This window comes from Protomyctophum parallelum, assembly GCF_964188405.1.
Source record: "Protomyctophum parallelum genome assembly, chromosome: 7".
NCBI lineage: Eukaryota > Metazoa > Chordata > Actinopteri > Myctophiformes > Myctophidae > Protomyctophum > Protomyctophum parallelum.
In genome coordinates this window covers 30,840,855-30,864,205 of record NC_139705.1, presented here as the reverse complement: position 1 = coordinate 30,864,205, position 23,351 = coordinate 30,840,855, and the positions used below count along the sequence as shown (strand labels likewise).

Here is a 23,351-nt window from a genome sequence, read left to right as displayed (position 1 = left end):
AGTCCCCTGCTGCCTTATCAGCTCCAGTGGTGGCGGTTGCGCTCCTTTAACAAGCCTGGAGCATGACTCTGCATCCTGGATGACCTCTTTGGATACAGCTGCAAGAGTTCCACTGGCTATATTAGATTTATTAGACTGCTGAAAGCCCTTCCCCTGCTGGGCAACCATCAAATGAAGAACTCCATTTTCTCTCATCACACTGGGAATTGGCAGTTGAGCCTTCTTGCCATTTGAGAAGGCTGACCGCACAGTGTGTGAAAGTACACAGGTGGGATCAGCCTTGCCAGTGACTATCGTTGATCCCCTGATGGGTGGTAAATAGACGGCGCGTGGGACGGCAGTGACACAGACTCGTCTCGGTTTAGCGTGAAATAAAAAATGCCTTGTTGAATGAGTCAGGTGTCGTGAATGGGTGGTCAACCTCGCAGCAGGTTGAAAGTTGCCAGGCATCCAACAAGTCTCTGCGTGCGCTACACTCGACCTGTTAAACCTAGGAACACTGATCTCCAAGCATTGAGTCGTCCTTTCACTGCCAGTCCACCCACAGCCGCTGGAACGCCTGTCCCTGTTTGAATTGAACCTGGCCTGCTTCTTCTCAAGCTCTCTACGGCTACTTTTCATGGCGCCATCAGGTTGTCGTCTGTGCCAAGTACTTCTGATCCATTTTGACGCACATGGACACGCTCCACTGCCACCACTCTGGCGTTTTCTATTTATACCTGCCTGTCTCTTCAAGACGCCTCCCATTCACACAATGTCAACCCTGAGCAGTCACTCGATATGTAACAGTACCCGTACGCTTTCTAGTTAACCTGTGAACACCCAAACTCCTTCACCATTGATTCAGAGAGCCATAATGTCCTGTCCGCACTCAATACAATGCTAAATATATAATCTAAAAAAACAAAACAAACGTAATTTTGATGTTTGTCATCAAACAAACATGTCTTCAAATCTTTGAGCAATGCTAAACAGTCGACACAGGTATCTGATCCCTTTTAAGTAGACTTTATTTTAAAGACTTGTTGTTATTCCCTGCTGTATAGGGTACATGAACATAGTTTGTTTATACCATACATTGGTAAGGTAATACCATTTCTAATGTGATCCATATGAATGCCTTAACCATGTTAGTTACAGTATGTGGCCAGTATGCATCATAGTAACAAAAACAAGAGAGCAAATTACCTTTGGAAATAATAAAAAATATTAAGTAAAACTAAAGCATTTACATTTTGTGTCATGCCATCTGCAATCTGGGAACCCCCAACAAATAAAAATACCCATGAGAAAGGATGCCATCTGTAACAATGATGCATTTGTTACATTAACCCGTTACATTAAAGAAGGCATTATTATGATAATATTCATAAATATCGGTACGGTAGCTGTGTGGGGCTAATTCAGTGTGATGTTTTAAGATACGAGCGAGAGTAAACAACAGAGGTTAATTGGCGGTATACAGTACTACAGCTACCAGACAACGGTCAGGTTACTGAGCTCGGCCGAGAGGTCAGTCTTGGAGGGGTAGACGACCTTGAGGTTGCCGTCCTGGTCGACGGTTCGAACCTGCTGGACGATCAGCTCCCCTGAGGTGGCAGCGCCGTCGTCGGACGTCTCCGGCCCGGCGGCAGCGCCTTCCCCGTCGGATCCAGCTTCCTCCTTGGTCTCCACCGTCTGTCGGTTCAGCTCTGCCATTTTCTGTGAGGGGAAAAACACAGCGATGTTCATTAAATGGCTGTGGTTTGTTTTTCAAAATGAACCTCAGCATGAATACAAATTCATCACAGTCTATTCTCACTCTGTTCTCTTTCTCTGTCACGCCATTGTGTACTGTATAATCTGTCAATTTTCATGAGATATATAGATGGCATGGTACATGGCACAATGGCAAAAGAAAAGAAAAAGTAAAGGAAAATACCCTGCACAGTCAAATCTTTAGTGCAATTTTAACTGAGTGTACAAAATGGAGCTAAATGGACCATTAACATTGATGATTTTTACTGTATATAATTATTTTGAGAATCGATAAAATCACAATATTCTACAATCATATATTTGCTATACATCGTATGCCTAAATATAAATGTTTTACTACTTTCTTAAAATTATTTTAATTATGTTCTTACATCATTCATGTTACTGCACGTATTTGCAAAGTGGAATAGAGTTAACTATTGCTCAATTGCTCTCACCCTGAATTTAAAAAATATATACAATATTCTTCTGTTACAGCTGTTTTTACGCATCTCTTTGACTTCCCAAACTTATTTCAGTGATGAATGTTAATGTTTTTTACGTTCGTTAAATATTTATAGCGTTGTATCTGAGAATGTGCAAATATAGGACAAGAGGAGGAAACACATTCTTCTCCGGTGAAAACCTAAACCAGAGGGTTGGCTTTCAAGTCACGACTCACGATCCTTGGTTACTCCATCTAAATTCACCTCTAATCAATTTCATTACATTTCTAATTAGCTCGGGAAAGATTCAAATGCTAGATTGTTGGAATTGTGACATCCAAGAGTAATATCCTTTGAAAAATACATCCAAAAATCATTCAACGACCTCAAACTATAGTAATCCAGACTTTTAATTAACATTTCATACATCAGTTGATTTCAATCTACAAAAGAACACATACCAAATTCCCTGTAATCTAGTCCAAGCAACATCCCTGGACTGTTCTGTTGTGTGTTTATGTTTATGAAATACATCAACAGTGTATACAATGTGTACATGCAAGCTCTGGAGTTGCAGCGATGGTATCGTGAGCTGTGCGTCCGGTCGGTGTATGATGACAGTGGTGGAAAAAAGTACTCACATGTTTTACTTGAGTAAAAGTCTCAATACTGCAATGTAGAACTACTCAGTTACAAGTAAAAGTCCGGAATTCAAAATGTACTTGTAAAAGTACAAAAGTATCTGCATGTAATAGTCCATTGAAAATGGACTATTTTCAAATGGCCGAAATGTATACAGGGCTGAAGTGGTTAACACAATCTGTGCCTGGAACATCAGGTTACGTTTTAAGCAGTAAAACCCCCCTATGCCAAAATGTCATTTAAATATATATATTTTTTTAACAGGTGGGATGTCTGTTTTGTAAAAATCTACAAAGTAACTAAAGTTGTCAAATAAATGTAGTGAAGTAAAAGTACAATATTTGCCTCTGAAATGTAGTGGAGCAGAAGTAAAAGTTGAGAAACTTTGGGACCTGCTCAGGTAAAGTACAAATACCTCAAAATTGTACTTAAGTAAATGTACTTAGTTACTTTCCACCACTGGTGACATTGTACACCAGTGGGTCCGTCCGCTCACCCCAGCTATGATGAGCTCAGTTCTTCCACTGACTGCTCACACTGTTATACTATTACCGACTGTATATGAACCGGTGCCATCACTTGCCATGTGTCGTTGTCTGCCATGTTGGGAAATGTAAGAAGGCACGTGTGTGTGTGTGTGTGTGTGTGTGTGTGTGTGTGGGGTGGGTGGAGGGGAGGAGGGGGGGGGGCTTTGTCTTTACTGGCTTTACTTTGCTTTTCACAGGACATTTAGGAACCCCTCAATGTAACCGGTCAGCTAAACAATGCTAACACCAACACTAATGATGTCTGGAAATGATCTGTTTCACCTGTACAGTTGAACAGTTTGTGATAAAAATAAATGTAGGTGTGAAATAGGACATGCAGGACACTCAATGTTGATTCGTTCATATTTACTACTATTCTTCCATGGCGCAATCATGCTAGTGACGATTCTCGCTGACCGCTTCAGTGTTTTCATGTCACCTTTTGGGACCTCCCCCCCCCCCCCCCCCCGTGCGTGACTCTGTGCATACGCCGGCAATCCTTAAATAATAACATAGCAGTGTCACACAGTATAACGATATGATAAATAGAGACTATCCACCATTACACCAATAAATGAGAGAAGAAAGAGCAACGCTTACTACAATGAGAGCATCCATGACATCCTTACAGGTCTGCAGGCTGCTGGAGCTCGTCACCTCCAAGAACAGCTCTTTGGTTGACTTCTTCATCTGCACAAACACAAATCAAGATAATATTAATACTTATTCCATTCAAAGAAGTGAAGCTGCATACAGTGGAAATAAAATGCCAATACCACAAACTAGATAATATTACACAAACTTGTGTGGCATCAAAATGGATTTATTACAACATACTAAACTAGGATTTCTGTTAATTTTATCAGTGTCGGCAAAAGTGAATACCGGTAGCCACATCTAGATTCACTCAGATTGCCATCTGGATTAAGGACAAATGTATGACTTCTTGAAAGGAAGTATAGTTCTAGCCTCTACTAGGAACAATAAAACAATCTCTGTGTATCCGGATTCCGGACGGTCTGGAGTAGCGGTCAATGTACAAAGTTCGACAAAGATAACTCACATTTAGCTTTACTAAACACATCTGCTTTACTTTACGATGTGAGTCTACAAAACAGAGGTAGTCTACTTGAGGTATTGGGCCAGTGATAGTCAAACCTTTTCTTTATCTCTGGGACAGTAATTTACACTGTGAAATACCCAAAGAGTTAATTTAACTACGAGACCCCCCCCTCAAGGATCCCTGGTGGTCCCCAGACCTAGCCTGATTCCCAGCCCATAGACCCTGCCACCCACTCCACTGAGCGCACTAGGCTCAGAGTCTGACAATCAGGCTACCCCTAGTCTCGCGTTACCAGACTGTTGACTCTCGCAATTTCCAAATGCTTCATCATACAGTCTGGAGTCCAGACTGTATGGTCCAGACTCTGGATCAACGGAAGAGCTATCATGCATAAGCGGAGCTCTTTACAGTCGCGCAACTTTATTCTAATAATATAAATCATCTAAGCATATATAGCTTGTTGCTTTAAGCAGAAAATAAAATACAAAAATAAAATGTAAAGTTATTTATTATCGGTGGTCACCTAACCACCGAAAATCCAGACTATGTATGAGCCTTTACTCAGCTCATGGGGGCTATAGTTCCAGACTCTATATATCATTCGTAGATTGTGGAATAGTTGTCTGGCTACGCGAGACTAGGCTAACCCAGACCCCAATTTGAGAAACTCTGTATTAGATGACATTATGTAAGACCTGGTAGCCATGCTACGTAACATCACAGATTCAATTCAGGCTGGCTGACTAACTGTAACTTAAGCAGTGACCTGTGAAAAAGGTCCTTTGTCAAGATTAGAATTACACACACACACACACCTTGGTTTTTTCACTGTTGGTGATTGGTGGGAATGAGATCACATGACCCTCTGCATCCACCAGACACGGGTAAAGTGCTTTTCCATCCAGAAGTTGTAGGTATCTGTAGTATAGAAAATAAGAAATAAGATATGGTTTTATTAATAGGTTTTGATGGATGACGTGACAGAATGTGCTATTCGAACCACTAATAAGCTGCTGTAGCCTACTTGGCAGCTTTCTGTGGCACTAGCATGGCCTGCCTGTCTTTGGCACAATCAAACTATCACCAAAAGCTTCTCATTTGTAAAGAGTATTCAAAACTGAAATGTTAGTTCGTGAGCAGTCTCAAAGCACAATCCCCAAAACCTCTAACTTGTGTTGGACACAAGTTACAGCATGTTTCTGTTCTCAGTTTAAGGGTTATGCTGCCCTCGTGTGTTGAAACAAGAAAGATCATGCCCAATAGCTGACTGCTGAGGCAGATGGCAGAAACAGTGCCATCTTTGTACACCAGTGAACCCACAAAAAGGAAACAAACATACTGTAATGGCCATTTTGTTTTCAGAAAGTTACATTTATGAATCTCATCACAGTACCAAAATAAAAAGACAAACTTGGAAAATCAAGAATATCTCCATTCCCATGTATAATGATCAACATCTTAGAGGTGGGAAATATATCAATATTATATTAAATTTGTGATATGAGACTATGATTATTTTCTGTGATATTGCATATTACCTGATGTGGCCTGAAGAGTTGTCTTTTGCTGATTTCAAAGGCTGCAGTACAGCAATGTGATGTGATTTTCTGAACTTGCCTGCCTGTCCCTGGTGTTCTATTATTTGCCTTTTATTTACCGACTTAGTAATTTTACTGGCATTAGTGATGATTATTTATCACAAATCTATCTGCGTGAGTGAATCCATGTTATGGGTCTGACCAAAACCAGGCTAATAGTCTTCCCTACAATAATTATATTGAGGTATATGCCCAAAATATATTGCTTGATATTAGATGTTGTCCATAACCCCCATTCCTATTCCCTACAATAGCCTCAGCCTGAGATGACAGGACCAAAGCGGCCCATGGTCGTTGGTCAGAGTTGTGCATTATACCAGTGTTTCTCAAACTGGGGCTAGTTAATTATAATTTAACCACTTTAACAGATATTTTATACTTTGGCTATTCAAGATGTCACTCAGATGTACAAACTCCCAACACGTCATGAAAATGTTTGGACAATTTAGAATTATTTTTACACAAATATTCTGTTCTGGGGGTCCCTGGCACCGCAATGCTCAGATGTGGGTCCATAGCTTAATGCTTATGAATTTGGGGCGTACTTGACGTGAAAACGTTGAGAACCACTTGCATTGCTATATTATACTGACTTGTGCAACCCGGAGACGTTCTGTCTCTTCTTCTGTTTCCGTTGCTCATCAGCCTCCAGCTGCAGATGTCTCATCAGTTCCACCGCCGTCATCTCCTTGCGACCCAGAGAAAGTATCTAAAGCAAAACACACAGTCAGTCAGAACCGTCGTTCAGCACTCACTGACACAACTAAAATAAACCCGTCATAGACATGCGGTCGGTCCGGTGGTCCTTGTTCCAGTGGTTATGAAGAATGCCATTTCTTCATTGCCACACACTGCTATGAAGATCTTGTCCCAAGCGCCATGGCAAGGTTATTTTCTCTGGCTTTGATATTGCCAACAAATCAACTCTGTCTTTCAGTGTCCTGGAACCATACCATATAATGTAAAACTCACTGTACAAACAAATCTGGGTGTGATAAGTGATTGATTGATTTTAAGTTTGCTGAGGCTAGTGCTTTTATGCTGGCCTGACTTAACTACTAATGTCCTTCATGTTGGTGCAGTTGGTCCAGAAAGCTGCAGCTCTTCTTTTAACCCATCTAGACCTGAGGAAGATTCTACAAATGCGTTCTTAAATCCTGACCGTTTTCTGAAAATCCCATGTTTGTTTGTCGTTCTTAAACATTTTCATGTCAAAGACCCCCAAAAATATATGAAATTGGCCTGCCGACCTCCAACTGAATATATGTTGTTCCATGGACCCCCAGAAGCAAAGATTTGAGTTAAAAATATTCACTTCGAAATAATCAAAGATGTGCAGATTCTGCGCCACAAGCAAGAGAACATCTCCCCCTGTTTTTATGATAGATTTGTTTGTCTACAAATAATAAAATGGCCTTGCACCAACTTTTCTCTATGACCTTTTATAACCACTACACTACACGGCCTGTTTTTAAATCCCATCTTAAAACACAGATTTATGTCTTGGCTTTTAATGCAGTTGTCTTTGTTTTTCTTAGGGTCTTATTGTCTCCACCAGGCCGAAGGCATGGGGGGAGAGTATGTTTTGCACTCCGTCCGTCCGTCCGTGTGTGTGTCCGTGAGCAGCTAATCTCCGGCACCGTTAACCCGGGCGATGCCAAATTTTGCACACACACTCCCTGGATGCCAACGATGCCCCAAAATTTCCAGAACGGCCTGTTATAGCGCCACCAGGAGGCCGCTTTGTGCAAAACAAGTTTTTGCACAGTACACCTACAGATTTTGTCCAAACATTGCGCAAATTGGTACACAGTCTCTCTAGAGCCATTCAACGAAACGGGTCTTTCAGATTTCTCAGACTCCATCCTGATTGGTTAAGATTGGCTTCCAAAGTTCACAGGAGTGCTCAGTTTCAAACAAAATGCTGCAAATCATGAACACATCGCGTGATTTCCGTGAAATTGTGCACGCACATTCCCACTAGGCAGAGGAAGAAATGCCACATGAACAATCTCAGCCTTTAATTTTTTTTACTTTTGTTGCCCTTTTATCCAACCACCAGATGAAGGCAAGCTGCAATGTCCTACATTCCTATCCTGGTGGATACCTGTGCCCAGAAGGGCACTTTTTCTAGTTGCTTTTGTTTTTGAGGGGCGCTAGCCCCTCCAACGTCTGGCTTCCAGACATAACATTATGTGGAGGCAAAGTCTATGGACTTTTAATGTTTGTCTTATTATGCGCCCCCCCCCCAAAGAAAAAACAGGGCCCCACTCATGACGTCATGTGGCAGACAAGTCTATGGACTTTTAATGTTCACTGTGGCGTCATGTGGCAGCCACAGTGGCCACCCCTCACTTCACACAAGTGTGATTTTTGAGGGGCGCTAGCCTCCAGCTTTGAGGGTTTGTTTAAACAAACATTGAAGACAAAAGTGTTTAAACACAAACATTGAAGGCAAAAGTGAGGATGCAAATTGTGATTGGCCAGAATGAGATGATGTATGATGACGTATGATGATAAGAGCGCCACTCACTTCACACGGTTATGATTTGTTTGTTCTTTGGTCAATTGCTGTTTCTAAATGGGCACTATACAATACATGTGGATTTGTGTTGGACTTTAATATGGGAGGCATTGAGTGCTGAAAAACATTTGAATTCTCCAGTTGAAAACCAAGTTCACTCAATAAAGTGATATCAGGAGGGGTTTTGATACCTTTAGCTGTGAGGGTGGTCTGGCTTCATACACCAGGGGACTCTTCAGTAGCTGCAGGTCGTGAGTTGCGATGGTTGCGGTGGTTCGTCTACCACACAAGTCCTCATGAAGCTTAGTCTGGAAGACAACACAAGAAGTGCATCGGGAGATCATTTTTTACAAGTGTTCATTTAACTCAACCAAATGGACCCGCTATTTTCAACAGCATCGCATGACGAAGCCATGAATGAGGTTTTAAGGCTCATTCATAGTCTGGATCTTCGGTGGTGAGCTGACCACCGGAGCTGAAATAACGCTGAGCAATGGTGAGTAAAAACAGAGAGAAGGGCTGGAGCGGTGGTTTGCTCTTCACCGCAGCTCGTGACATCATGTGGTCACCTCACCACAGAAAATCCAGAATTAATAACGCTTTAGCCTTCCTTACCTGAGCCAACAGGAACCTCTTGAGGGCATTGCCACGGCTCAAGATCATGCCCCTGACCACACAGCACACCAGATAAGGCCGCACGTCCTTCACCTCTTCAGTCACCTTGATGGTAAACTCGTCTGGGTTGGAGGACAGGTGAAGAACCCTCACCACCATCTTGTTCAGCTCCTCCAACTCGTCCTCATCATCGTCCGCATTATTCTTCTTCTTCCTCTGCTGCCGTTTCTTCTTGTCTGCGTTCCGCCCCCCTCCCCCTCCTTGTTCCGCATCGTCTGCGTTGTTTTCGCCGTGCTTCGGTTTCCCCTTCGGCCCCCTGGCGCCGCCGGCTCGGAGGTACGCCAAGATGGAGTTGGCCGGGCAGCCGTTGACCATCTTCTCCAGGCGTTTGTCCTTGAGCTTGTTGCCTTTGAAGTCGATCTCCTTCAGCTTGGAGCAGTCACTCAGGCTCGAGGGAATCTCCGTCAGCTTGTTGTTGGAGAGGTCCAGGGCCTGTTGAGAAAATACACGTAAAAGTACAATGTCAAGAGCACCGAAGTCTGACGTCAATATCGGTAGAGGGTGCCAAGCCCATGCCACGGTTCATGTACGCCTCATATAATAACTGTGATTGAAATATAAGCAAATCATCCTGGCGGTTTCACTCATATGGATATTATGAAGAATCAACTTACTGTGAGAAAACACTAAACACTAATGTTACTGCTGCTGAATTAGTTACATTTTCACCCAGCCACAGACTGTATCAAATATGAGTGAATGTGACTGTCGTAAACGATACAGAGACACCTCCCGGACAATATCGCAGAGACAGTTTGTTTATTGCTGGACCACAGTTCTTATGAGACGATTTTAAGATGATGTTATCTCCATAGAGAAAAACACCCATGAACCAGAGGATGAGCGAGTGACGTCAGGACTTCGGCGTGCTATGGGAGAAAAAAGTTACTTTACAAAGCAGAGATTTTTCAGGATGAAAATGATTATGTTCTCAGAGACCGCAAACTAAAACATATTTATAATTGTAATTATTTGGTCCAATATGGTCTGTCATTTGGTCCTTGTATGTTGTTCTCTAGTCAGTGAGTCTCTAGTTCTATTTAGTTGTACATGTAACAATAAATGAAGATATTATAATTCTGTATTTGTCCAAAAGCAATACAAATAATTAATCGGAGGGGGGAAAAGGCGAATAACTGTATTATCGTATATTTAGCTGCATGGGGACCCCCTGGAACCCCTGGGGTCCCTGGACTGCACCCAATGTTGAGAGCCACTCAGCATGGTATATATTCCACACGCGATTCAGTTACCTTCAGAGCAGAGAGCTTGTACACATCCCCACTCAGCTCTTCAATGGAATTGTCCGAGGCAATGAGGGTGCTGAGGAGATCCAGGCGGTAGAAGTCGGTGGGGAAGCAGGTGATCTCATTCTTGGAGAAGTTGATGGTGGACAGTTTGGTGCACTGGCTCAGTCCCTCGGGCAGGCAGCGGAGGCGGTTGCAGCTCACGTTGAGGGTGTTGAGCGCCTTCAGCTGGGTGATCTCCTCCGGCAGAGATGCCAGGTCGTTCACGGACAAGTCCAAGACTTTGAGCGACTTTAGACCTCCGATCACTTTGGGAACGGACGCCAGCTTGTTCCGACAGAGGATCAGGCTCTGGAGGCTGGTGAGATGCTTGACGTCCTCATGTATCTCTGTCAGACTTGGACACTGGATGATCTCCAGGTAGTTGAGGAGCGTGAGGGAGTAAATGGCAGGGCTTAGACCCCCGTTGGCGATTCTCTCGTCAACATCCGGACCTTGTAAGACTATCTCACGCCTTTTCTCTCTCGCCGCTTTCTCTATTTCGGGCCATGTCAACTCCAAGTCATCCATGCTGCTGCAACAACGATGCTGCTAGTCTGCAGAACAGAACCACAAGAGGCCAATTTTTACATAGCTTCCGCTCTCGTCATAATGGCCCCACCCACGCCATGACGCGTGTCGGTTCACGGCAGCCAATAACAATCCTAGTATAGATCCGGACGATCAAAATGCTATTTTAATTAAGGAATGGAATAAAATTGTTTATCTACTATACAAAACGAGAAGGGATTAATTCACATGTATATTAAAGTGTAGCTATTGTGAAATAATTCTCTGTACAATGCATTAATTGCGTGTGTGATTGTTAGTTTTCAACATATTTGGCAACAAAGAAGCGTTGCAGCACCGCCTGGTGGAGAATAATCGTAACATACTGGCTTCTGACATTTAGATCAGTGTTTCCCTCCAGGGGTCCTTGAGGGAGTTCCAGGGGGTCCCCAGCTAAATGATAGTTAGGAACAAAATGGATTCTTGTCTAGTAAATGCTAATAATGTGATTGCTGTACCTGCACTTCCGGAAAATTCGTCTAGCTGTCGCCCACTGTTAAAACGTACTGTTACGGGTGGAGTTGAATAAACATTCAAGATTTGATTTATTGTCTAGTCTGGCAGGTTCACTGAACTGGGTTTATTCACCAATATATACAAACAAAACAAAAATATTTACAGTGTAACAACAACACTATAGGAGGTAATAAGAATATATTGAAAAATCCCCACCGAACATTTTCAAATGTTAATATTAAATATAAAATGTAATAAAGTTTTACAGTAACTACTGTAGTCAGTATTTATAGTACAGTAAGAGAGATGTGAACTGCATGAAATTATTGGGTACAAATATTTAATTCTAAAGGACAATACATAATGCTCCCGCTTGTATCATTTATCTGTCAATGTTCTATTGGTGTGTGGATTTCATTCTTTTTCACCACCATGTTGAACCTTTGATCTAGTACCCAGCCTAGGTCTGGGAATCTGTGTGTGCAATTGTGCATGTATTTTGTCTTTTGCTCAACTGAAATTATTCACATTCATTGAAATGTTCACTGTCAGAATGTCAAGTAGAAGTACCACTTACGGTTTAGCTGGTCTACCTCTTTATCATTATTAGTGAAAAAAATGCTTAATCTGCCGGTTCACAGTGGGTGAGCTGGGCTAGCTGGTCCATGGCCTGGTGAGCATCAGTCCAGCTCTTGATTGTCAGTGACAATTACAACACAGTAACAACAACGTAACATCAAGAGTGCTCTAATTGTGTTGTAATATAATCATAAATCTTGACAAATGTCCAATTCATGTCACTTGCTGATGAGAATCGATCTTCAAGCTAAGATCAATTCTTGTAGGCAAGCAACACAGTCGTGTGATTGAGCTTTAGCTACAGAGAGGGTCTTCACCATCTTCAACGTCGACAATCACTGTGAAAGCAGATCTCACTGGGTGGACCAGTATTTATCTAGTCCACACTTTAACGAGGTCACAACAAGTCCACACTTTAACGAGGTCACAAGTCCACACTTGGGAATCTCCGGTGCTCTGTGTTTGCTTTAATTTTTCTCTGCCCCATCGATAGTTTCTCACTCAAAACGCGTCTTGATATTAGCGGGTAAAACTTCTCGCTGTGTCCATACAAGACAAAATGTGATTCTATGGACAGATCAGGTGTGTGCTACTACTGATTACAAGTCTGAATATTGTGTCCAGGGTTCGCAAACACCATCCTCGGTCCAAATCCAGCTCAGAACCCGTGTCACATAATATTCCCTCTTTATTTTCTTTGCTCCCCACTTCACTATTCAATAAAGCTAAACAAATTAAAGCAGGACATTTTGATGACAGAAATCAAAGTTGTCCATGATTTGATTAGCAGCTAAACCAGTGCAATAATGGAACATGTAACTCAGAAACGCATAACTCATCTAAAGCCTGATTTATAATTGATTGTACGGCAGTGTTGCAAGACAAAATGAGCTGATCTACAAGCTTGATGCGAGCAGTAGATGACCAAACCCTATTTCACTATTTTTCCCCCATCATTGAACAACTTAGAATAGACAAAAAGAAATGATGCCTCTTATTTACACTCCCGAGTTGATACATTTTCTACAAAGGTCAGTAACCTAAAAAATAAAATTCACATGCTTTGACTGGTATACTATATATATATACGTCTCCTTTTTCAAGTGTACACACCATACAAAACAAAGTAATGGATGTTTTTCTTTTCTCCTTCCACTTGATACAAGAGTGCAGGGCATAGTGTTAATTAAGCCAAATGTTTCATTGCACGTCATTGCATGACAGTGTCACATACAAACTGTACGGCTGCCATTTTCACCACGCCGCACCATTGTGCAATGGAGCACACATTTGGCTTCAGTAGGTGAAACTTCCATTTTCACAGTCAAAGAATGCACGGAGAGAATCCTATTCTCAACTACTGTACATTCCATAAAGGAAGAAAAATCCAGAGTAATTTAAAATCCATAGTACGACGAGTCTTGGCAACAATAACCGATTTTCAAGCTAACTATACATCAGTTGTTGCTGGCAAGAAGTGACACCGTCGTGCGTTGTAATATAAACCGCTTTCAACCTGGTGTTCCTGTTTTGGGCATATCATTATTATAGGCGTAAAACAGCCGATCTACACACAACATGTTGTTAGCCTGTAGATCAGCCATGACACCACCATACGACAAAATAGGGGCAAGTGGTTCACTCTGGAGTTAGTTGTGTAGGGGTTCATGGAGGACCCCAGAGTTTTGCCGTTCCCGCCTATTTCTCCCTGTAATGGAGGAGGTACATCTTGAGAGGTTCCGGGAGAGGCAGACCTAGGATCTTTTCTCTCAACTGGTTGACTGGAGGCTCCTGAAGCAGAGCTCCAGCCTCTCTTCTCTCCTCCTCCTCTTCCTCCTCCTCCTTTGGTTGTTTCATGCCCATGCAGTCTTTCTCTCCCTCCCGGTCCTCCTCCTCCTCCTCCTCCTCCTCCTCGCTGTTGGAGGAGGTGTTGCTGTCCATGGATTCAGGGATGAGTCGACTCATGAAGCCTCTCTGGCGGGCCCTCCTCTGTCTGAGCGGTGCCTGGCTGCCCATGACCAATCGCCGCCTCGGCAGGAGTCCGAACCCTGTCCCCGTCAAAGTCTTCTTCAAGGCGTGGCGAATGGTGATCCGGGCCAGATCCTGAAGAGTCCGCACCTCAAACATGGACGCTGGGGTACCAGACACCCGGATTGGAACAAATCCAACAATTAAACATTACTCTTTGTAAGAAAACAACAATTTATGCATGGGCATTGCTATTAAGGTTTCCCGATGCAAGTATACAAGTCAAAACAATTTTTTATATTGTCAGAGAGGGTACAATTGCATTGCTACATAATTAATAATTGAGACAAATCTTAAGGAATGCTTAAGATGTACAGTTCCGTTATAACAATCCATTTGATGCATTTTGCACACATTTTTGCAGATAGTTGACTTACCAGTAACAGAAACAACGCTGGGTTTTATAGACTAAAAAAGCATCTCTCGCCTTTAACCCATTCTAGAGGGGAACCCCATTTGGTGTTTATAGCAGTATGTTATACTTTAGCTATTGAAAAATAGCAGATCTACAAGCTCGTAGCGCTGCACCGAGTGCCGTGCTACGAGCTTGTAGGTCTGCTATTTTTGAAAAATCGTGAAAATGTGCCTCACATCTTTGAATATATATTACAGAGTCAACGTTTTTAACTAAAATCTTTACTTCTGGGGGGTAAAGAGGGTCGGCGGCCTATTACATACAATTTTTGGGGTCCATTATTACAATTTTGATGTCAGGCCATGGTAAACATGCTACTTACGTAGCGGTACTGCTTGTGCTTTGGTCCCTCTGTGTTTGGGCAGCACCAGGGGGGCAAAGGACACAGCAATGATCTTCTTTGTCTCCCAGCTGTTGGAACCTGTCCGTGTGATCTTTGTCAACTGAGAACAGAGCAAAGAAAGAAAAACGAAATCACAAATCGCTAAATTGAGTGTATACTGTAAATACAGTATGTGTTAATGTAATTGTGAGAGTGTACAAATGGTAAAAATGGGAACAAACCAAATGGACCCATTATTAGGGTCCACTTACATTTGCACACCCTCAGTTACAAATGGATAAGTTACGGTACTAGAGGAATTTGCTGCGTAATTTTCTAATCATGAGTGCAACTGAAATATTTTAATCAACACACTAAAATAATAATGAAAATGCTGTCTGAAATTCATTAAAAAAAAAGGATTAGGCCTACAACCATTATTTTCCCTTTCCCAATCATTGTATGGAAGCAAACATTGAAATATCTTGAACGTTACAAACTCACACTTTTTACTCTAAAAAAAAAAGAAAGAAAAGAAAGAAAGAAAGAAAGAAAGAAAGAAAGAAAGAAAGAAAGAAAGAAAACATAACAGTTTCAGGGCTGTATTTTGCGTGTCTTAAAGGACAATTTTAGTTTTTTTCAACCAAGGTTCATGTTTTAGGTTGTTATTAGAGAAAGTAAAAGATGAGTGTTACATTTTTTTCAATTGCGGCTTTTTTTAGTTTTAGGGATTTTAGCTCTTTTTGACAGGGGGGCGACGCAATCTCTCTTGCTTTACACACTGCCCTGGTACATCTTGAAAAGAAAAGCTCTTATGTCAGACTACTGTTCATAGACTATAGTTCCACATTCAACACTATTGTACCATCTAAATTAGAGTTGAAACTCAGTGGCCTTGGTGTGGGCAGCTCCATCTGTAATTGGCTATTATAAATATAAATAGCCAAATAATAAAAAAATAAATCACCATAATATTTTGTAAAAAAAATTATATTTAGCCCCCGCCCTCCTGTCAAAAACTGCTAAAATCCCCAAAACAAAAGAAAGCAGCAAATTAAAGAAAATTAACACTCACCTTTTAGTTTCTCTAATAACAACCTAAAACATGAACCTTGTTGAAAAAAACTAAAGTTGTACCAGGTCTTATTACTTAACTTAAGACCTGGAGGCGTGGTCAATGCTCTTTGGCCACTCAGAATAGCCAAATGGCATTGATCACGCCTCCAGGTCTTAAGTTAAGTAATAAGACCTGGTACTTAAGACATGCAAAATACAGCCCTCATTGTCATATGACCAATTGACCAAAGTTAATTAATTTAAATGGAACTTTTTACATTTCTACAGTCTCAGAGTTAAATGAAAGCCTGCAATCCATACGTTTCTTGTCCTACCGTTGATTTGAACCCACGTCTATACCAAAATGCTACCGCTCTGAATCAGAGTTTATTCAGTCGACTAAAACTAGGCAGTCAGGCTGGATTACCAGCCTAGTTACCCAGACGGCTACGCCAGCCGCCCCGGCCTAATGTATGTTGTAATCCTAAAACAAATCTCCAAAGTAACTAGTATCAACTAAATTGTATATAAAAATGTCAATACTCAGGTATAAAGTAACAGTACCGTACTCGAGTGAATGTAATCAGTACTAGTACTAGTTACTGACCTTCTCCTCCAGTGGAAGAACCAGGATTCCTCCCACTTTGAGCAGGCTCTTCATGTAGTCCTCGTGCTGCCGCTGCACACCAGCGCCACAGTACACCCGGTCATAGCGACGCTCCTCTGGGGCCATCTCCAGGCAGTTGCCTGCCACGAAGCAAGGCTCGAGGAACTCAAACCTATGCATGCATGCATGCAAACACACACACACACACACACACACACACACACACACACACACACCCACACACACACACACCCACACACACACACACACACACACACACACACACACACACACACACACACACACACACCCACACACACACACACTTAACATCTTTATTTGTATTCACATTTTACAAGAAATGTCTTGAACACAAACAATAGTGGATGCGCAAACTTGAGAAAACTCTACAACAAGTGCTTCAGATACAGATCACGGGTACAGAAAGCATCGCCTTCTCCATATATGGCGACTGCCAATTATTGCAGACACTGAACAGAATTTTGCCGATGCCTTAGCTCTCGGCTTGGGCATGCCTGCAATCTGCAGGCCCCTCACGACTGATTTGTGGACATTACCGAGGCTTCCAAATATGAACACAAGTAGTTTACATCTGTAGCCAAGCTGTATAATAGCATCCTTAAGACGCTGGTACTTAAGCACCTTGGTAAGGAATGCCTCTTCCAGACTGTGGTCAAATGTACATGCCTCTTCCAAAATGGTCACTTCTCTACTGTCCTCATCAACAACAACAATATCTGGTGTATTAGCTGTGACATCTGAAAAAGCATCATTTTCATTATTGTGCATGAACATGGCAGTTGAGACACGTGAGTGCTTATACATTTTGGCAGATGATGAAACATATGAACTTATGTCCTTAGCTAATAGGTCAACAATTCTGTCGTGCCTAGCAATGTACATTCCCTTATATACATAGCAGCCATTAAGAATATGTGACAGTGTTTCTGTAACTGGAGTGTGGTCATGGTGCAGACAATGAGGAGGAAACGTGTTGGGGTACCACAGAGAGAGATTGAGTCTGGTTGGAAGGACCTGTAATCTGGCTTTGACTGTAAAGGTGACTATGTCCTCATCGACTGCATAATTCTTGAATATTGTATGAGATACGGTGTGGTCTGCATCGGGAAGGCAAGCTAGCTTCCCCTGCAGTTTTAAACCAGTCCAGTGTTGTTGTTGTTTTTGCTGTTGTAACATTATAAGGTACCTCCGTGCATTGACTGGTGATACATGGTGTTCCGTATCAATTACAGTACTCCTTACTGAGATCAAACAGTTGGTAATAATGTCCTCAGAAGCTTCTACAGATTCAGAGTCAGGTCGAACCCAGCACAGAGATACTCCAGTTCTCACACAGAGGTCATTGAGGTCAGGCCAATCTGACGACACCCCAAACCCAGTAGCATGTGAGTCCATTTTAAGGTTGGGCTTTCTTCTAAACCCCAGGAAACTTGGCTCGCCCTCTGCTGCCAGTGGCACTTTACGCCGTTTCATATCTAGAAACAGAGAAGATCTAGCAAGTTCCCTGACAGTCGTGTCATCACTGTTTAGCATGTTTATCAAGTGAGCCAGCCTTGTGGCGTTATATATCCACTCCACGTTCGGCACGCCAAACCCACCATCCTGTTTGGACTGGAAAATAATGTATCTGTTGGTGTGGGTGTTGAGCCCGAAACACTTCCTCACAAAGTGAACTACACTGTCATTTAGATCACTAAGTGTTTTACATGCCAGATGAACGTTGGAGAAGAGGTGTACTCTAGTCAGGGCAACCTGCCTAATAGCCTCCAACTTCATCAGCAGTGGTAGTGGCGAAGCGTCAATCAGGTTCAGCCTAGCTGTAAACTCAGATGTAATGTACTCAACCTGTTCTTTCCATTCCCCTGCAATATTATATCTATGCCCTAGGTAGTTGTATGACTCATGTAGGTCATACACACGTATGGGCTGTGAGTTGATGGTGAACTCAGGGGTTTTGTCAGCCTTAGACTTATACCAGCGGTTGCCACCACTACGCCTCTGGTAGAGAACAGCACACTTAGTGTGTTTTGCCTCTAGACCGGACCAGTCTAGAAATCTATCTGTTCTATAGCGAGCATGTTTTTAATAACACTTTCTTCCCGAGAGGCTAACTGTACGTCGTCCGCATAACCCTGGACAGGGTTTGGGGACAGCACATTGGGTGGGGCACAGTCACACAACCACTTAATCCACCCATTGATGGCAAGAACAAAGTTAATGGCACTCCATGGGCTGCCTGTTTTAATGCCTACACACACACACACACACACACACACACACACACACACACACACACACACACACACACACACACACACACACACACACACACACACACACACACACACACACACACACACACACATTTGTGCACATGCAGATGGTTGTCGCAATTATTACATAATCCATGTTGAAAAATGTTCATTCATAAAAAAAGCAGGAAAAGGCAGATCTACAAGCTTATCTTGTAGATCAGCTTTTTCCGCTACTTTTATTATAAGTATATATATAGATAGATTTATAAATATATATTTTATTTTCAATTTCAGTTATTTGTCATATCTGCCATGTGCACGTTTTTATTGCGAAGCCTCAAAAGCAAACAGACATGTAAATTCTATTCATAATGTTCCAATTTCCAATAAAAAAACCCCACAATTAAATAGTCTCAATTATTTGTGTGACGGTCAATCGTCAACTTAAATGTGTAATCGTGACAGCCCTACACATACACACACTGTCATTAAGACCCAAGCTCACAACGATGCGTTGTGAGCTTGTAGATCTGATGTTTTCATCAAATGTCAGCCCCAGAATAGGGATGCTAGCATTTAAGTGATTAACCGTCCGTGTATTAGACTGAGACTAAAATCTATTTTACAAGGGAGTGTTCATTTCACGCAGGAATTAAATTAACACTCAGGATTTTATTGTGAAGCGTAGCAGAATACATATTCGGTTATGCCTGATAATCCCTTGTCTTGTGTCTTGCGTAAAGCCTGATTTATATTTTGGCGTATTAATGTCGGTGTCTCCTGATAAGAAATATCCAATCTATGTCATGTGAAAATATGACAAATTGATACCTGTCAAAGCTGTCACTGGTCTTAATGAAGAAGTCCAGTTTCTGATATGCATATTCAATCACGTCAGTATGCAGCTCAACCCCATGGTTCACTCCAAATGGACCTGCGGGGAACAGAAGAAAAAATATCAAGCCAAACGGAATATCAATTCTATTCTATAGGAGGGTCCTTGGCATTGGTCTCTCCTCTCTAGGCCAGTGGTTTCAAAACTTTAGCTTACCACCCAAAAGAGAAAATATATGTTTGGCCGAGACCCAGACTAGTGAAAATAGCAGATCTACAAGCTTGCAACGCGTTTCACTACTTCTTCAAACTTTTATTTATTCATGGAAATTATTCCTTTTTCCTTTTTATTTAAGAAATACCTTTGTTTGTACTTTTTTTGTTTAAACTTTTTGAAATCTTTTGAATTAAATCCTCGAGGCAAAGTCCCTACCCACTGTTTCCTGAAACAGTCAGTGCTCGAGTCTAGCGAGCAGGCTGTGTCTTTGGAAGCGCAGAAGATCACCCTAGCCTCTCACCCAGTATGAGGCCCACCATGGTGCTGAGGTAGCCGGTCCCGCTGCCCAGGTTGAGGAAGGAGAGGCCAGGGTGGAGGTCCAGGGCCTCCATCACCTCCGAGTAGATGCAGGGAGCTGACAGGTGGATGTTCCCGTGACGCCAGGCCAGGTCCTTGTAGGCGCTGTCCCGGAACTCGTCCAGGTAGTAGTCGGCCCTGTCGATGGCCCTGAACGCCTGCTCCACCAGCTCGGAGCGGATGTACTGGGCCTCCTTCAGGTTGTCGATCAACTCGTCATTGTCTTCGCCCGCGCTGACGGCTCCGCCCATCGTGCCACCTGACCTCAACCAACGCAACGGGAAAGAAGGAGAGATGACGAGTAGGGATGGAGCTCGTTCATTTTCTTTTTATAACGAGCACCTTATCGATCAGGTTTATCGAGCCGGGTTCTTATCGAGCCCACTATCGAGCATTTTCTATTATTTTGTGGAAAGACCAACGGCAGACGACAAATTCTGAACAGAAAAAGTATCCTTTACTATGGCCTTCAAATACAGTACTTTTCTAACAGACGGAAGGCAATTGACCGTTTTGCTTTAACTGGTTAACTTATAACTGGTAACTATGTGTACCGTCACTATAAAAGTGTAATTCTGTTTACCTGGGCAGCCCTGGTTGGCACTATCAATACTTAGACTGACATGTTTGTGCCAGCGTGGGTGATTAGATTTATTTCTTGATCGCATCTTGTCTTGATTATTTAAACATGACGTCATGGGCTACTATGCTCGATAACAGGCTTGATAAGCCCAAAGCTTATTGAAACTGGCCCCCTTTTCCCCTCACTGTATATGGTTTTTTTGTTCCCCTTTTACCTCCTCTATGATGATTACCTGTTTTTGGCTATATAGAGTATATTTGTAGTGGTATGGTGTCGTCCACAGTTAACAGTTTTGTATTGAGTTGTGCTTGAAATGTACTGTAATTCTCCAATCTGTTAATCAATCAATCAATCAATCAATACCGGGTAAGCTTGTTATCAGGTTTTTTCGGGTAACAATTAGGGATGGAGCTCGCAATAGATACGGACGAGATCCCTGCTCTGAGATTCCATAGTCTACAGATTCATCATGCATTCATTGAGACCAGATTAGAATCTTTTGATTGATATGTGTATCTGTATGGGCTGGTACATTGACAAAGCACTTTGCCACTACACCCCTGTGCCTTTGTTGACTATCCAGCCAAGTAGGTGGTAGGTGTTGGTAGCCATGGTATTTCAAGGAGAAATGGCTTAGGTCACTGGTTCTCAAAGTGTTGGTCCGGGGACCCCCAGGGCGGTCTTTAAGGGGTTTCCAGGTTAGGTAAATGATTCAGTGTTTCGAACCAAGACATTTGGGTCCATTTCTCTCTAAAAAAAAGAAATCTATGGCCTAATCAATGCATATCACAATAATAATAATTATTATTAGTAGTATTTTCTTAACTTCACAACAGATACAGATTATAGCTGCACTTTTAGACCACACATCTCTAGACAGTGAATATATTCCTTGGTTTCGGCCTGTTTACCACTGAGATGTGTTGTCCCTTCCTATCCAACCAGTGACTGCACACTCAAAAGCAGCTGCGCCACACAGTGTACTGTCTGTAACAAAGCACTGTAGTCACATTACATTCATGACACACTCATGTTTCCTGCGTCGATTTATCCAAAGCAAACACAACCCCACACACACAACACAACAACCACTGCAGACATCCATTCCATGCACGTGGTTTTGTTCATCCTTTGTTATGATTATGACATAATAAGAATACTAGAATACACAAATACAATAAAAACATTTACAAATGCGTCACGGATGAAAACGACTCGTTGTTATAACACAAAGATCACGCTACAAACAGAGGTGGATTCCCTGCCCGGGGTCACTGCAGTACAGTTTCAGCCGCGCAGGAGAATAGAAACATTGCAAATAGGTACAAACAAAGAAACTTCGTCACAATACACGCTCATATATTACCTTAAAAACGGGTTGCCGCGCCGTTTAATCGCTTGATTTCTCCGGATGATGTTTGTATTATTTCGCGCGATGAATCATATGCTGAAACGACCGCTTTTTAGGTGAATCTCATTTTAATTGCAATAGTAATGTGTCCAGGATGGAACAACACAGTCAGTAACACTTCATGGATCTCTCACCTCAGCTCTGGATGTAAACACGAGCAGCTGACCAACTGACGTGACGTCACTCACTCAAACAAAAAAAGTGCACTTCGGCGGTTCCTCCTCCTCTAAGAAAGGAACAATAACCTTTTTCATGTCAAGGACCCCCAAATTGACGCTAATTAGCCCCGCGGACCCACCATTTGAAGTGATATGCCGTAAAAATATTCTCTTATGGGGACCCCAATAAGAGATTGTTACATCTCTATAGGCTAGCAGTGATTCTAAACCCGTTTAATTTCAATGACCCCCATTGACCTGCATTAGGCTACGGACCCCCATTGAATGACATTTCTATCTCTCTTATATTGTAAAATCAATGTCAATTTAACTCTGAGAGATGGACCCTAATGGGTCAATTTGGTTCCATTTGTACACTCTCAGAGTTACAGACCCATAAGGGTCAATTTGGTTCCAAACTATCATTTAGCTGGGGACCCCCTGGAACTCCCTCAAGGACCCCTGGGGGTCCCCAGACCCCACTTTGGGAACCACTGACTGTTCTACTTCACATTTTGCCTGACAAGTGACAACCGTTCAATGCAGTGGTTTTAAATATTTTTCATATCAATCAAGGCCCATTCTTTATTTGGCAGTTGAGCCAAGGACCACCATTGTGATTTAGCCTTAGAGGCTTAGACCCAAGAATTTTGTCCACAATTCCATGCTGTAGATGTGGTACCAGGAGACATAACAGGTAAACCATGATAAAAATAATAACAATTGTTCCACATTCTGTGTAGACTTCTTGTTAATTAAGTAATGCAGATGTTTAACAATAATGTAACTCTTGAGAGCGTAACATGAATATCTAGGGTCCATTTGGTTTCCATCCAACTCTCCATCATTTAGTTGGTGTTGGGGACCACCTGGAACCCCCTCACGGACCACTGGTGGTCCCCGGACCATGGTCGAAAACTACTGCTTTAAATCATTGGCTGTCCTTTATATGAACAATCTATC

General features: G+C 42.3%; 2 protein-coding genes across 2 annotated transcripts; both read right to left on the bottom strand.

Annotated features, from left to right (window-relative positions):
* Positions 1-989: 989 nt before the first annotated feature.
* On the bottom strand, positions 990-11,082 carry lrrc47 (leucine rich repeat containing 47). Its single transcript, XM_083769427.1, has 7 exons — positions 10,466-11,082; positions 9,153-9,644; positions 8,729-8,845; positions 6,607-6,722; positions 5,231-5,333; positions 3,953-4,042; positions 990-1,701 (listed from the first exon to the last, which is right to left on the bottom strand). The coding sequence occupies exons 1-7, from the start codon at positions 11,027-11,029 to the stop codon at positions 1,474-1,476; spliced, it is 1,710 nt and encodes a 569-aa protein (XP_083625553.1). The 5' UTR covers positions 11,030-11,082; the 3' UTR covers positions 990-1,473.
* Positions 11,083-11,633: 551 nt separating this feature from the next.
* On the bottom strand, positions 11,634-22,364 carry pcmtd2a (protein-L-isoaspartate (D-aspartate) O-methyltransferase domain containing 2a). Its single transcript, XM_083769112.1, has 6 exons — positions 22,186-22,364; positions 20,181-20,495; positions 19,660-19,762; positions 16,532-16,703; positions 14,869-14,989; positions 11,634-14,235 (listed from the first exon to the last, which is right to left on the bottom strand). Exons 2-6 carry the CDS (start codon positions 20,485-20,487, stop codon positions 13,802-13,804), a joined length of 1,137 nt encoding a protein of 378 aa, XP_083625238.1. The 5' UTR covers positions 20,488-20,495; positions 22,186-22,364; the 3' UTR covers positions 11,634-13,801.
* Positions 22,365-23,351: the final 987 nt, after the last annotated feature.